Source organism: Squalius cephalus (assembly GCF_949319135.1).
Source record: "Squalius cephalus genome assembly, chromosome: 6".
NCBI classification, from domain to species: domain Eukaryota; kingdom Metazoa; phylum Chordata; class Actinopteri; order Cypriniformes; family Leuciscidae; genus Squalius; species Squalius cephalus.
In genome coordinates this window covers 4,196,755-4,212,711 of record NC_137127.1, presented here as the reverse complement: position 1 = coordinate 4,212,711, position 15,957 = coordinate 4,196,755, and the positions used below count along the sequence as shown (strand labels likewise).

General features: G+C 37.3%; 3 protein-coding genes across 5 annotated transcripts in view; all 3 read right to left on the bottom strand.

The window, feature by feature from the left end:
• Positions 1-15,957, bottom strand: part of dnaaf4 (dynein axonemal assembly factor 4) — a 503,354-nt gene that overhangs the window by 1,702 nt on the left and 485,695 nt on the right. Inside the window, exons 1-5 of one of the 2 annotated variants that reach the window (XM_079873928.1) lie at positions 2,978-3,187; positions 2,709-2,856; positions 1,574-1,704; positions 501-738; positions 251-381 (exon numbers count right to left, since the gene is read on the bottom strand). In XM_079873928.1, the coding sequence (XP_079730054.1) occupies positions 251-381; positions 501-738; positions 1,574-1,704; positions 2,709-2,856; positions 2,978-3,100 (771 nt within the window). In that variant the 5' untranslated portion in view covers positions 3,101-3,187. Of the gene's footprint in view, positions 1-250; positions 382-500; positions 739-1,573; positions 1,705-2,708; positions 2,857-2,977; positions 3,188-15,957 lie in introns of those variants that run through there. The other variant, XM_079873929.1, reaches the window with a different exon arrangement.
• On the bottom strand, positions 4,950-10,422 carry pygo1 (pygopus family PHD finger 1). The gene is made up of 3 exons (XM_079874115.1): positions 10,212-10,422; positions 9,079-9,164; positions 4,950-7,715 (listed from the first exon to the last, which is right to left on the bottom strand). The coding sequence occupies exons 1-3, from the start codon at positions 10,258-10,260 to the stop codon at positions 6,720-6,722; spliced, it is 1,131 nt and encodes a 376-aa protein (XP_079730241.1). The 5' UTR covers positions 10,261-10,422; the 3' UTR covers positions 4,950-6,719.
• Positions 15,143-15,957, bottom strand: part of prtga (protogenin homolog a (Gallus gallus)) — a 44,386-nt gene continuing 43,571 nt past the window's right edge. For both annotated transcript variants that reach the window (XM_079874113.1, XM_079874114.1), the window contains one exon: positions 15,143-15,717. In XM_079874113.1, the coding sequence (XP_079730239.1) occupies positions 15,349-15,717 (369 nt within the window). In that variant the 3' untranslated portion in view covers positions 15,143-15,348. The remainder of the gene's footprint in view (positions 15,718-15,957) is intronic.

The window sequence follows — 15,957 nt, the reverse complement described above, 5'->3', positions numbered from 1 at the left end:
CATCCTTTTTTCCTATCATATTTCAAGCAATTCAAAAGCATCATGTTGAACAGTGCGCATCTGAAGAGTCTCAGCTGAAGCAAGTAATACATTATTTATCGACTTTAATATATCAGCCATATTGTCTGATAACGATAACATAAAAAATGAACCAATATCGGCCGATATATCGTTTCTTCCCTAATGTGTATAATCCTCAACATGGCAAAATGGATTTAGTGCTGATCTCTATGGTTAAAGCAGATCTGACCTCTTCCTCCTCCGACACGCGAGACTCTCTGAGCGCGGTGGGAAACACTCGTGGAGTGAAGCTGATCTTAATACAGCCAGCTGATCTGGGAACAGGCAGATCTTTAGGCTTGGGTTTGATGCTTCTCTGCCCTAGCAAGGAAATATGGCAAATACATTTTGACTTCTGCTTTCTGATATGAAGAGGCGAACATCATGAAGAACAGTGAACATTAGATCTGCTCTGGATCTGAGAATGAAAGCTTGTGTACCAGATGTAGTGCTGCTGGTATTGTGCAGTGGTGTGATTGCAGGAGTAACGTTTGCTCGCTCTGTTTTCTGATAAACCGGCTTGTTGTCGCGCTTGCCGGATCCTTGCAGCTTTTGCCGGTTCTCCTTTTCTTCTGCTGTTTTTCTCTGCGTTTCTCTCCAGAAATCCAGTTCCGCCGTGGCTCTCACACACTCTTCATCCTTAATCTTCTGAATCCTGTCCCGCTCCTCGTCCTCAAGCTGAAACACAGGCAGAGAGTTCAGCAGTAAACTAATAATGTTCCAGACAACATTCAGATACAGGAGAAAAAGATCTGTGCTTAATAATATACAGAAAATAAATGGTATATATGCATTTATTCAAAATAGGGTAGATTAAAAATACACTAAATCAATAATTAATACATATTGGTATCATTTGTTGTACTTTTAATTAGGGCTGTCAAAAGATTAATCGCGATTGATCACATCCAAAATAAAAGTTTGTGTTTACATAATATATGTGTGTGTACTGTGTATAATTATTTTGTATATATAAATACACACACATGCATGTATATATTTAAGAAATATTTGCATACATATACTGTATATATATTTATATAGTTTATATTATATATAAATATAATTTTTTTTATATATATATAAATAACACATTTTTCTTAAATATATACATGCATGTGTGTGTATTTATATATACAAATTTAATTATACACAGTACACACACATATATTATTAAAAACAAACTTTTATTTTGGATGCGATTAATCTTTTGACAGCCCTACTTTTAATGTATTATGATTATTAAACAAAAGACAAACAAACACTGACTAGGCTTGATGATTCCTATTATTGCAGTACAGTAATAATGAGAATTATAAATAGGGGGAAATGTGCATGGAATTAATCTTCATTTATCATTGATTTAATCATTATTTATGCAAAATATAAAATAATGCAAGATTAAAATGACAGTAAAACACCAGATCCTTATATTCTGACTCCAATGTGATAACGTGAGCATATCAAGAAAGCCGTAAAACCAGTAAATCTGAGAGCAAAACTGAATCTCGACCTTCATCATGGTTTCCAGCGCATATTTCTTCTCCTGCTGAATCCTGGAGGCTTTGGCTTTAGACTTTTCTGCTTCTTTCTCCTGAACTTTGAGAATTGCTCGTTCTCGAACCTGCTTCTGTTCCTCTTTATCTGTGGAACAAAAACATACGCTTTTATAATAACTGTATGTCTCAAATACAACCCCATACAAAAAAATAAGTTTACTCAAGTTAATTTTATTAAGTATACATAAGTAAAGTTCAAGTATATTTTAAGTATACTTTATGTAGCAAGCACACTAATATCAATGTACTAGTAGTATACTTGTAAGTGTACTATTTCAATACAACTTGAGACCAAATTGCCCCAGTTTTTAGTGTATAAAAGTATACTTTTAAGTATAGTTTAGGTGTAACAGTAGTAGTACACGACTAGTTTACAAATAAGTTTTTCATTTGTACTGCAACTACACAAGTGAACTTATAGTTATACTGATATACTAGTCAAATACTTGTAGCAATTTTTTTAGTTTATGAAAGTGCACTTTGTCTTTTTATTTAAGTATACTCTCAATCTCAGTAAACTACTAGTTCTATACTGCAAATATATTTGTAAATTGTCTTTAAGTGAACATAACATCATACTTATAATTTACTATTTATATATTATTTTAATTACTTTAAGTATACTATGTTCCTATTTACGTAAGCATTTTTATACTTGAAATATATCTTTAACTGTACTTTAACTCTTTTTTACAATACACAAAAGAAATGTCTGCGTTTAAAAACATTCACACACTCAGAATTAGGAAAATATCTGTTTTGATTATAAATCAATATTTTCAAACAATGTAAGACAGTATGTAAAACTACGTGAAAAAAGTATTTAATAGGCTAACTTACTCCTAGACAACTACAAGCCAAGTAAGTTATACTTAGAATACTTAATTTATATTTGTAAGTAAATCTCGATTAAAAGATTGAGTACATGTATAGACCAAATATACTTAGACTTTTCTGTCAAGTACACTTAAGTGTACTTTTAAGTATATTTCTGAGAAGTACAAAAAAAAGTACACTTTCTTATTTTTAGTTTAAAAGAAGTATACTAGTGGACATCATTTCTATGTAATGAAAGAATGAAAGATCTACCAATGTTTGTAAAGAGCTGTTCCCAGAATTCCTCTCTCCTCTTCTGCAGTGTGAAAACTGCAACACCGTTTCCAATCCTGGCTTCACTTTTCTCCTCATTTATCGGCTCAAACAGGAAAACTTCGAACAGAAACGGGGGGAAACTCACCTGTGCAACAGTTCAACACACATGAAGCGAGTAACGTTAGTTACATGGGACCGTCTCGTGTTTCTCCAGTTACACACATGACTATGGCATGTTAAAGTTACACATTCTATGTAACGCTGACCTTCAGATACTCATCCGTGCAGATGACATGGACGTTAGTGGTCTTCGCTCCTTTTAAAGGGACGCTGATATAAACTGTGCTCTGGTTTTGAGTCCATGTATGATCTCTCACTATCAGCGGCATGTCTCACTGACTCTCCTGAGAGAGACGTAAATACTGGTTGCTACGACGTGGCTGTGGTTGCTAAGGGGCGGAGCGATCGATGGCGGCCTATCATTTCCGCTTTCCACCAGTTAGTCGTCCGCCATATTGGAACGGTCAAAGCCGGTCCATGGTTAGAGAGACGCATGTATGAATATCTATATCTGCAATTGACTTCAGCAGATGATTTTGCTAAACTAACAGAAAACAACAAGACAAACATGACATTGAAAGTTACCATAGTAAAAACGTATAATATTGGGTTAACACATATAAAAACAGAAGCCAACACATTCTCACCTGTGAAATGGTATCCTATTTCGGGAATTTAAATATCAGCGGTTTCACATGTTGTGGCATCACTGATTCTTACTGTGAGTACGACACGCTAACCGTTCCAAGATGGCGGACGCGTCGACGTGTCCGAGCATAATGCATATCTGTCTCGCCTCATCTTTAGCGTTTCCCCTCAAAATCAAACTTTATCATACTTAATCATACATGAAATAAAGTAAACAGAATATGTATTAGAAGTTCAGAGGTTACTACAGTTATATGTGTTCTTCTTAATATTGCCACTTATACCTTCTACTACAATTATCCACTTCTGTCACAATTAATTTTATGTTGGGTCATACTCTGTGCATAATAATTTGTTACTGTGAGACATGTTAAAATTGTTGCATGTTTCAAATAAAACACAAATCAAAACTCAGTAAAATTAATTGACTGCATAGGGGAAAAATGTCTTTTTAAAATCAGTTTTATTAAACGCAGTTCAAATAACACATTTGAATAATGGCTTTTCCAAGGTTTTTCTATTAAACAAGGCTGTTTTTCACAGAGAAATATGAGTTATCATAACACACAAGAGAACTTTAATTTACATTCAATAACTTTATGTGCTGTACCAGCTTGGTTTTGAGGATGCCACAAATGTATTCACTTCATATTGTTCATTATTGGCTCCGTACATTCATTGTCCCATTATAAAACAAGTTCCATTCAAATATTCTCACCCCATATTGATAACTGGGTAAATGATTCACTGCACAATGCCATCAGCTCAGGATCTAAGTATCTATTAAAATACATTTAAGGCACCAGGGGTCAACAGTCAAATCTGGCCAATTATACAAAAATTGTTTCTACATTATTTTGTCTTTATAGACACATTATTACTGCACAAATCACTACACTATGTTTAGATTATCTTGCTTAACAATTGAAGTCAGATCAGCAATAGTTGCATGAAGTTTACATTCACGATGCCACAATGTTTTCCAGGTCAATGCAAGACAACATCCTCTGAGGAGAACAACAGCAAATCCAAACTGAGATCAACATGAATGTCGCTGGATCATGTTTTAAGACTTTCCTAAATTAAAAAAAGTCCAAAATAAAAGAATGCATTTGGGCGAATCTAACAAACATATTTCCAGACATTTTACTTTCTGGAGTTTCTTGTAATTCTCATTATTCTCAAAAGCAATTATCATCATACAGTATAACAATCTTAATTATCTTCAAGCAAAATATAATTTCTTATTTATCTATTTCCTTTGGGGTGAATTATGACCAGCACATGATTCGTGAGATTCACCCATGACCACTGCACCATTAAATTAAGATAATTTTGGGAGATAACTGGTTAAAAGGACTGTATTTTTGTCAATATAAATATATGTATTGTGCTATTTAATGCATTATGCCCAGAAATAAGGCCTTCAAGTAACAAATCCTCCTCAGTTTTGGCCAAAATAAAAATGTCAATCAACCCAGTCAAGAAAGCATCAAATAACAAAACTTACAAAAGTATCATCAAGTGCATCCAAAGTTTCAATGTCAACTTGTTTTCTGGCTCTCAAGATTTTCACTTCATTTGATCATAAAACAATCAAAGAGCAAAGCTGTTTGAAAAACAGTAAAAAGAAGGAATATTGCCAAGCAAAATCCATCACAACCAGTAATATTGCTCACTAATACTAAACTACATGCCGCTGAAGTGAAACAAGACGTGATGATTCTCATCAGAAAATATGCTACATTCTACATTCAATGAGAAAGGCCCAATCATGTTAACTATTAAATGATCAGCATCTACAAAACACTCAAGTTTCAGAGCATCACGTATTGCTAGTTTGACAGATTACTGGAGTTTAGACTTGACAGTAGAAGATCTTTCTGGATAAATCAAATGCTGCTTGTGATTTTGAGTTACTCTGAAACCTGAATCCTGACTGTTAAGAGTTACAGTTGTAATGTAAGAAAACTAACCATTAAAAACAATCACAGATATTAAATGACAGTTTTTCATACATTAATCAAGGCGAGCCAAAGGAAGACGTCTGACCGCGAACAATCACTGAAACGAAGGGCCGTTTCATAAGCACAGCCTGACCTCTGGATTTAAAGGCATTAGAAACATTAGACATCTAACAAGGACTAATTCAGCCCAAAACAAGTACACTACTGTTCAAAACATTGGGGTTAGTACCATATTTTTTTCTTTCGAAAGACATAATACTTTTATTCAGCAAGGACATATTAAATTAATCAAAAAGGACATTTATAATGTTACAAAAGAAATAAATCTTGCGGTTTTCAACATTGATAATAATCATAAATGTTTCTTGAGCATCAAGTCATCATATTAGAATGATTTCTGAAGGATCATGTGACACTGAAGACTGGAGTAATGATGCTGAAAATTCAGCTTTAATCACGGGAATAAACTACATTTAAAATATATTCACATAGAAAACAGTTATTTGAAATTGTTATTTTTTTTATTTTGTATATATAAGTATTTTTAATATATTTATATATTTTTTACTGTATGTTTTTATCAAATAAATGCCTTGGTGAGCAGAAAAGACTTCTTACAGAAACATAAAAAAAATCTTACAGAACCCCAACATTTGTACAGTAGTGTATATTTCAAAAATTAGGCTATTTCAAATCATTTAATAACCTTCAAGATGTTCCCCTATGACTTTCTCCTTTGTGATTCACTGAAAAAAAAAAGTAAATAGATCAAGTTTTAACAATAGGAATAGAGAAGCACGATATATCGGCCACCATGTCGGTATCAGTCGATATATGTTCATTTTTAATGTTATCGTTGTCGGCACGATATATTAAAGCCGATAAGTAATGTATTATTTCCTTCAGCTGAGACTCTTCAGATGCGAACTGTTCAACATAATGGTTTTGAATGGCTTGAAATATGATTGGAATCACTTTAAAAAGGAAAATACAATTAAGTGCAACATGCGCAGTGCAAGCCTGTCATATCGGCTTCATAAAATTACAGTGAGAACATTATAATTGTGTGTTTGGGACATGGCTTTTAATGGTGAGACTTACAAAAATTATATAAAAAATTGTATTTAGCTTTATCAGCCAATATATCGGTTATCAGCTTTCAAAATATAAAGAGTTATCGGTATCGGACAAATTTTTCATATCGGTGCATCCCCTAAATAGGAAGATGAGTAAATTCTTTCATTTTGGGAGAAATATTTTTGAGTAGAAACAAAACAAGCCAAAAGAACTTTGGAACTCAAAGAGAAACAATTCACTTGAACGTCAGTCTCAGTCACGACTGTCCTTCTCCGGTCCCCGGCGTCCCCGACACCTCTCTGGTTTTCCGCAGGTGCGCTGCGTCGTCCTCCATGCAGGAGTCGCAGCCCCAGACCGCAGACATCTCCGCCGTCAGCAGATTATACGCCGTCTCCGTCATCCCTGTGCAAACTCTGTGGAACCATTTCTGACACGAGGCCTCGCACAGGATGGCCTCTTGGTCATCGTTGACTTCGCTCAGGCATATCCCGCACGGGTAGACGGGCTCGGACGAGGAGGACGTTCTCCTTCTGTTCAAGACTTTATTATTGGTCAAAGCTCCGGTTCTGCGAGCTTGATCCGCCGACTTACTGGAGTGAATGACGCCGTTGAGTTTTCCCGCTCCCCCGTCCTGTCTCTTCGTCTTCGGCTCTGGCGTGTTGTCCTGAGGATTGTTCTCTTCACAGTTTTGACTCTGCTTGCGTGGCGAGGGGTTCTGCGTGGCGTTTTTGCTCGCGGCTTCGCTCGGGTCCTGTTTAGGCGCTGGCGTGCTGGACTTGGTGAAGTTATTTTGTTGCTGAGAGAGGTTAGGGCTCATATCCCGAGCTGGATTTCCCTCCGGACCGAAACCAGGAGCGCCTACAGGACTCCCGCTTTGGTTGAGATTTTGAAGTGGGATCTGATTGACATGCTCTGATCTGAAGTGGATGCGGTTGCTGTTTCCGTAATGCGGGTTCTCGGCATGACCGTAGTTAAATCCCGGTACCCGGTTGAAGACCACGGACTGGTTTCGCATCTGGTAAGGAGGCCCGTAGGGAGAAGGCATCCTTTGGGGCATTTGCGGGGCCATCCTGGGCGGCCCATAACCACTGAACCCTGGGTAATGCGAGTGTCCAAAATAAGGGTTAGCAGGAGGCAGCGGCTTCAGAGATGGCGAGTTGTAATTGTCATCGAAAGGATTGGCAGCTATTAGGTGATCTGAGCTGGTGTTTGGTGGAGGAGCATATTCAGACAGAGGAGAGAAGGACGGCACCTGTGGAGAAAGAGACTTTTATTATCACTCCTGAATATGAATCAAAACCTCTGATGCACATGACAAAGAGCAGATTTTCTTCATATTTACAGACTGCTTTTCTTCTAGATCTTGCCTCTCACTTGCTAAACACATCGAGACCATAAAATGCCCATGAAAAGCTACTTCAAAAATCTCTTTTTGAGTCTAGGGGTGTGACGGTTAGTATATAACCGTGAGACCGACGGTTATAATTGAACACCGTCATTAGAACTCTATAACCGCCAAAACCGTGTTATTAAAATATTTTTACAAACATTTTTTATCATAGAGAATGTTTAAATACTAATTAAAAACAAATGTTAACAGTCTGTGTTATTAATGGTCTACGTCGTTTCCAACTGTATTTGATTCTTTGCCAAGTACCCCCTAACCGACCGACAATCATTTGAGATAGAAATAAAAGCTATGATATAGTGATGTGCCATCATTATGAGATTTATTAAACAAATGAAAAACATTTGCAATAATACACATTAGCAATGAACATTTGCAATCGGGAGACATGGTTTTTACCACTTAATGAAGTTTTGTTTTGTAAATCGTCAGACATGATTTTTACCACTTCATTAAGTTTTGCTTTTTAGAAAGCCTTTCTTTAAAGCGAATTTCATTTTGTACAAATTGAATCTTAATTTTAATAAATGTTTCATCAACCAATTGCATGTATTTAATAAATAAAAAGCAAAGGAGACAATATAATAACCGTGACATGGAGGCTCCGATGCGCCGCGTTCACTTGCATTGCATTGTGAAGTTGAACTAGAGCGCATCTCATCGTAAATGAATGAAACTCAGCGTAGGCCTATGCCTCATACATTAGCATTAAATATTTTTGCTGCATCCTTTCTAGAACAGACAAGGGCTTTCTTGCGGCTCGCATCAGCAGAGCATTGCATCGTCCATAGACCGCAAAACAATCAGCGGATGGCGGGCGGGTGCAGCTTTGAAATCTGGTCAGAAAACGTTGGTGCGGATGATGAAGAGTTTTGTGATGCAGTTGCGGATGAATTAATACCCCATCCGCGTATCTCTATCGATAACAACATTGAACACTACACAAATATTAATTTTATTCAAACTAAGTTGTCCTATAACAGACGAACGTCGCACCCCCCTTTTTTGTGGAAACTGATTCATTTTTTAAACAAATGGAAAGTTTAAAAGAACAGCATTTGTTTGAAATAGACTCTTTTTTTAACATTATAAATGTCTTTACTGTCACTGTTGATCAATTTAATGCATCCTTGAAGAATAACAGTACCATAACAACAACAACAATAACAGTTCTGGAACCAGTCGATAAGAGAGTTTCATACAGTACCTGTGTGCTCGACTTGCGTCTCTTTTTATCAGGGATTCCCAGTAAGAGCCCAGGACCTCCTAAAACATCCAGCCCACCTTCACCTCCTGTAGAGTCAAAAAGTGAGTTCAAATAAAATCATCCTCTAAAATATTTATAGTCAATCCAATACATATCATGTCTATAGCACTGACATGTGTGACATAAGGTGCCCGTATAATGGCTTGATGGACAGTTTGATCTGTGGTTACACTTTATTTGATAACACTTTATTTTACAGTGTCATGGTTACATGTGCATGTAGAGTAATAACTATAAATTATGCATAATTACATGATGCAACTAAACCCTATTCCTAACCATAAGCCTATGGTAAGTACATGTTTTAAAGTAATATTACTCAGTACTTAAATTTATAATTCCAATGTAACACAGACACCTAAAAATAAGTGTAATTATACATTTAAGTACTGAGTAATATTAAGTAACTACATGTACTTAGGCTACTATAGGGTTAGAGTAGGATCGAGGTTTGGTCTAGGGTTAGTTGAATGTAATTAGGTACATTTTATAGTTATTACTATACTAACTACATGTATGACACTAACACTAAAATAAAGTGTTACAGTCTTACACCAACATTACATTAGAAGGTTACAACAATAAACAGTAGCACTGCAGTGTTGTTAAACATGTTTCATTAGACTTTAAAAACTACATTTTCAGAAAATAAGACATAAACCATTTTGATGGTTGCATGATGTAACCATTGCTATCATTTTCACTACCTTCTTGTAACTTTTAACTTTTGTGATTTATGCTTTTTAATGTTACTTCATAGACATGTCATTGCCAGTTTTACTGTCGCATGCTCCATTGATGTGCGTGTAATAAATAAACGTTGATATGATTTCTATTGAATTGCTGATCGACTCCAAACTTCCCCAAAACTCGCTGTAAAGTAGCGTTCATCTGACAGCCTTCACTTTGAGGCCTGACATGCTCTCCTTTTCACTTCAGAAGCATGTATCTGAATATGTCGCAGTCTACTTTTCTGTTCTTCCCCGAAGGCCTGAAGGCCGACCGCTGCTGTCGCTCCGGTAATTACACCGACACCGAATCAAAGCCTATAAAACACGGAAAATCCACGTTACCTCGGTTTCGTTTTAGAGAGAATGAATCTTTATCCTGCTCTGTTGACATTACAAGCTCCCTCACATGACTCAAACGGGAAAATGGTGTAACTTTGATGTCAGAAAGAGTGATTGTAGTCAACTCGTCTCGTTCTTCCCCCGTTTCACTGCAATCACGGGCACGGCGGCGGCGCTCCGTGCGCGACCGGGAAGCGAATTTGCTATTCCTACTTTGGCGAAGGTTATTGCTATTAATATTCATGAGCTAAACCGTCGCCATTTGAAGTATACAAATGACGTCATCAAATCTATTTAATATTCATAAGACAAACAGTGCGACCCAATTCGCGTAATTATTTATGCCGTTTTGTGGTATAAATAGTGGGAGTAGTGTTCAAAAACTACACTTTAAATACCCGGATGATGCGCTTAACCGAAAAAAACAAGTGTGGAATGTTGGACACTTCATCAACTCAACTGTCACCGCGGAGGGGGAGGGGCTATCAGACTCCGATGTTGAGTTACAAAATAACCTTATAAAATTCATACACTACTCGGTTGAGTGCATAGTGCATAAGTAAATAGTGTACAAGTCGTTACAAATGTATAGTGCGTCATTTGGGATACGACTACTTCCGCAGACCGCAGCGTTCTCAGAGCTCATTAATATTAAAGAGGACGTCATGGTCGACGTCAGCACGGCCTCATTTATATTCAAAGGGTAAACCGTTGCCATAGTAGTTTCGGTAATTGCACGAGCAGGAAAGCTGCACCCGTGTATAAAGTTTGGGAGGAGCGGACACCTTTGACTTGTTGTTTTACGAGGCAGGTCACGGAAACGGGCGACTCCTCCGCTTGTGTTAGTTTACTTTAGCGCGATATATGTAAAGGCTGAGAGTAAAGCAGCTCGTGAGGCGGGACTGTCGGTGGAGTGCGCGTGCGTGAGCGCAGATACCCCTCTCCATCAAAGCACGTGTGTGTTTGTGTGTGTGTGTGTGTGTTTAGTGTATGAAGCAGACTGTAAACAAAAAATACTTTTATTAATCAAGTATGCATTAAATGTATCAACAGTGACGTTAAAAAACATTACTGTGAAATATTACACTTTTAAAAAATGGTGTTCTATTTTAATATACTATAAAATATATTTTATTTCTGATTCAAAGCTTAATTTACAGCATCAATACTCCAGTCTTCAGTGTCACATGATTCTTCAGAAATCATTCTAATATGCAGATTTTTTTTTATCAATGTTGGAAACAGTTGTGCTGCTTAATGTTTTTTATAACCTGTGATACTTTTTTCAAGATTTTGTCCAGTACTATGCATACAGTACATACATTATACGTTTTTCTAAGTACTAATGCACTTACTAAAAATTACACACACACACACATTTATATAATTCTTTGAGATTTTTTTTAAATTCTTAGCAAAGACCTGAAATAAAATTCTTCAAGAGAAAAGAGACAACATTTGATACTTTTCAACATTTTTATTTAAACTGGAAATTTGTATAAACAATCTTATTTGTGGTGGTGGTGGGGGATCTACTGTAAATGTATACCTTTTTGGCATAAACATTACACCGTATTGTCGAACAGGAAAACAAATCTTCCTATAAACACATGGTACATGTATTTGACAAGCACAGCAGAAGATTAACAAGTGGAATTTTATTTATTAAGAAATACATTCAGTTTTAAGGCTTAGAAAGATTTACTGCTGCAGTGCAACGGAAACTCACAGGAGCGAGACCTGCGGAAACCAAACGTTCACTGCTTTCAGAAGAGTTCTCAAAGCTCTCCCTTTTCCCCTTCAATTTAGGCAAATTCAGAATAAAACACTTCAACGGAAGAATGCAGAACAGAATCCATTCGAAAATCAAGAGTTTGAGCAAGTGCAGTTCACATCAGTACTAAATAAAGTGACATGAAACTGGATTTCCTGAGTAACATCACCTCAGTGAGGGTGATGGTGAACCTGGAGCAACTGGACATGCAACCTGAGAAGTTTTTATCTTGCATGAACAGAGATGATCTGTTTGGATGCATAATATGCCGTGAGGAAGAAACCCTTCAGCAAAGCAGCTCCTAAACTTGACATATTTTATGATGCTGCATTTCTAAATGTTTGTTGTGAATCAGCATGGAATTACACTTGCGCACACACACACACACACAAAGAAAACGCCCAAAGCGAAGTCAACAATTTAACACAACAATCAATACTGTTCTAAAACACTAAAGCATATTCAAATTTATATCAAAAACAACAATTCCGGCATCAAATCTTCCCAGACAGCAACATAGTGTCGGTCCAGATCCGGCCCACATCCGGTACATGTGGATTCAACGCGAATCCGGATCTGGGCCGACACTATGTTGCTGTCTGGGTTGCTGAATAAAGCTAAAACAAGCATTTTCTCCCCTGGTCGGGCTGGGCTGGAGTGTGTTTTCAGCAAGGTCTTGGCAACTAGTCAGGCTGGGAGACCAGCTAGACCAGTTTAAACCAGCAAAGACCAGCAAGCCAGCTTTGAGCTTTTTTCTTCAGCAGGGAGAAACCAAATATTACGTCAGTATTTTCACAGAATACGGGGTACATCATCCCAAAAAACATTGAAAAAACAATACAATATTTCTCCTCCAGTGAGAAAAGTTATAAAAGGAAACAAAAGGCATGAAATCCATCATCTTTGGTTTAATTGAAAGTCATAACCGAGCCGCGTAACACTGTTTTTGGTTTCCTGATGTCTTTCAGTACGTAGAAATCAAATCTACTTAGGAATATAAAGCTTTGTAACAAGTGAACAATGACAAAACACCATGCAAATGAATCTCTAATAATCATCCGTGCAACGGTGACGACATTCTTTGGTTTCAGGCTGTTTGCTTTGAAAATTATTATTTTTTTAAACTGATTGTGTCTCTCTGATTGAAATGCATACAGTGGCCAATCAATTTCCCCTGATTGAGAAGAATTTCAGCCGCATGGAATGTTTATTAATATAATATAATAATATCTCTCTCTTTGTATATAATATTCATGTACAATAACATCCATGTTGAACGTGAAATTCTAATAAGGGAATCTGATAACTGCGATATTTGATTTAAGGAGGTGAATCTCATAAAGCCTATCAAGAACATTTCTAGCTAATATTTCACTTTAAAAGAAAAGGAAAAAAATAAGAAATTATATTTTGCATTGCCAAAATTATTTTCATGACAATTGAACCATTCATTTATAATTAAAGATATGTTAAGAGATTATGTTAATAAGAATTTAGGGGTGAAATGTGCATGTCACAATGCAATTTGGTCTGAATGGTCCGAAAATAAGTTTCATAAGCAAAATTTAATTTCTTATTTTTCTCTTGATTTCGGAGTGAAATATGACTCCTCATTTGATCGCAGGATCGCAGGAGGTTTTCTAAAACAGCTCTTTTTTTGGTTGGTCTCTGGGTGAAACATCTTTGGTTTGATTCAAGGATAATCTCATTGTCATCTCTTCATCCCAGAGACCAGCGAACATGAAAGAACAAATGAAAGCGCACACAGTCCTGCAGATGATGGCGTGTCACCGTTGCACCTACAAACAACCCCAAACTAACCTGAAAGAAAAGTGCTACGCTCATGTTCCTAAATCTAAAACAGCATTAACTATTTCAAAGCACTACAGTAACTAAAATGTGTACTCAGTAGTACATATACTGTATATCAAGAAAAATAGATATCTTTTGAGGCAAAAAGGTTTCATGATCAGTCTACTCTTAAGATTTGATAATTATTTTTGGTTTTCTAGAACAATCACTCGACTGCAATCACCTGAATCTCCTGATGGTGTATCTGCGCAGCTCTACACACATTAAGGCCATTATTTAAAGCTATCGGTTTTGCTGAACTACGAAACGTCAGTTCAAGCATTTTTGGTTACTTCGTACTCAAAAGAAGAAGACAGGAAGAAATGAACTACGGAAAAACAAATCCATCTCCACAACAAATCGCACACATTCAGTACGGGTCAACCGCCCTTGGACTCGAGGAAGATACCCTGTCGATCAAACCATGTCACTACAAAACACATGGCTTTTCAAATGATTCCTGAGATGAAGCAAATAAAAACACAACTACAGCTAAAAATCAAAAAGGTAAAATGAGGTAGTATAAAACAGGGACTATAAGAGCAAAAATACACACATTCATATGACGAAATCACAAATAAAGACGAAATACTCAATCCTACGTAAACGCTCAATTCAAAGTTTGACGTTTCTGAACCTGAGGTAGGTATAAAACACCATCCTAACCATGCGTGACGCAATAAATCTGGGAGAAAGTTCGATGAGAGGTCTGATAGCTCCGCCCACCGTGAAATCCTATTGGTCCTGCATATTAAACACCAACTATGTTCTTATTGGCTGTGATTGTGTCAGTAGAATCAGCAGGATATTTGATGAGTTTTGAGCTGGGTAGCTCCGCCCACCATGAAATCCTATTGGTCCTAAGCCCTGCATATTAAACATCAACTATGTTCTGATTGGCTGTAATTGTGTCAGCAGATTCAGCAGGAGATTTGATGGGTGTTGAGCTGGGTAGCTCCGCCCACCATGAAATCCTATTGGTCCTAAGCCCAGCATATTAAACATTAACTATGTTCTGATTGGCTGTAATTGTGTTACACAGCAGATTTGTTGCATCACGCCGGGTCAGAATAGGTAAAACACTTCTGCAATCCCATACTTCAGGACTAAACAAACAATAAACACAGACAAACGCACAAACTCAGCGAAAAGGAAAAAACGTTGTCGAGTGTATAAGTGGATATTAAATATTTAGTAAGTAAACTGAGGTAGATTAGGAAGTTAAGAGAGGCTTTCCTCTCTCGATGAGGTTACGTCAGAAAATGCCACAGTCGCGTTGCACATTTTTGGACGTTTTTTTTTTTTTTTTAACACATTCATGGTGGGTGAGATTCTACTTTCTTTCAGACACACAATCATTTATAAAAACGAAAAGAAGAAGAGAGAAACAAATAATACATTCACCGAGAAAGCGGAGCATGTGTGAACGTCTCGGGTCGTCCACACAAAGCGTGAGTTTTCTGCTCAGTAGTCCGTTTAAACAGCAGGGGGCGCCAGAGAACGCAAGGGTTTCTGCTAAACAGGATGAAGCTCGATCATTTCCTGTTGCTGAAATGTAGTTTCTGTCACTTCTGCCATCGGCATCACGTGGAGATGTAGCTGTTTCTCTGTAAACTCATCCGACGCCTCGTCCTGCAGGGAAACCGGGCGACTGTCGACACCCAGAGACAGGTTGGTCGCCTCCGTGTCGTCATGAGAGAATCGTCCCGAGTCGCCCGTCTCGTGACTGCCCTCGCTGGAGTGCGAGCCCTCGCTGTCGCCCCCCGCTGGCTCAAACAGGCCCTGCAAGGACGACGGCGGGTGTTGAGGTGGTGTTTCCGTATAACACAGCAGGGTGGTTCCCTGATGATAGGAATATGAAGGACTGGAGACCTTCTTCACATCCTGATAGAGGCAGAAAACACCCGTAAACAACAGAGACGGAAGGAGGGTCGAAGATACAAACTGTTTTGAAACTGCAGTGACATTTAAAAATGACCAAAAGAGCACTAATGTGGGTGAATCTCACAAACCCCATCATGTTTCATCCCAAAAGCATAGTTAAACAGATATAAAATTATATTTTGCTTAAAAATTAAGCCTATTTTATTTTTGTATCAGTTTTTTTTAACATTATTTTCAAGG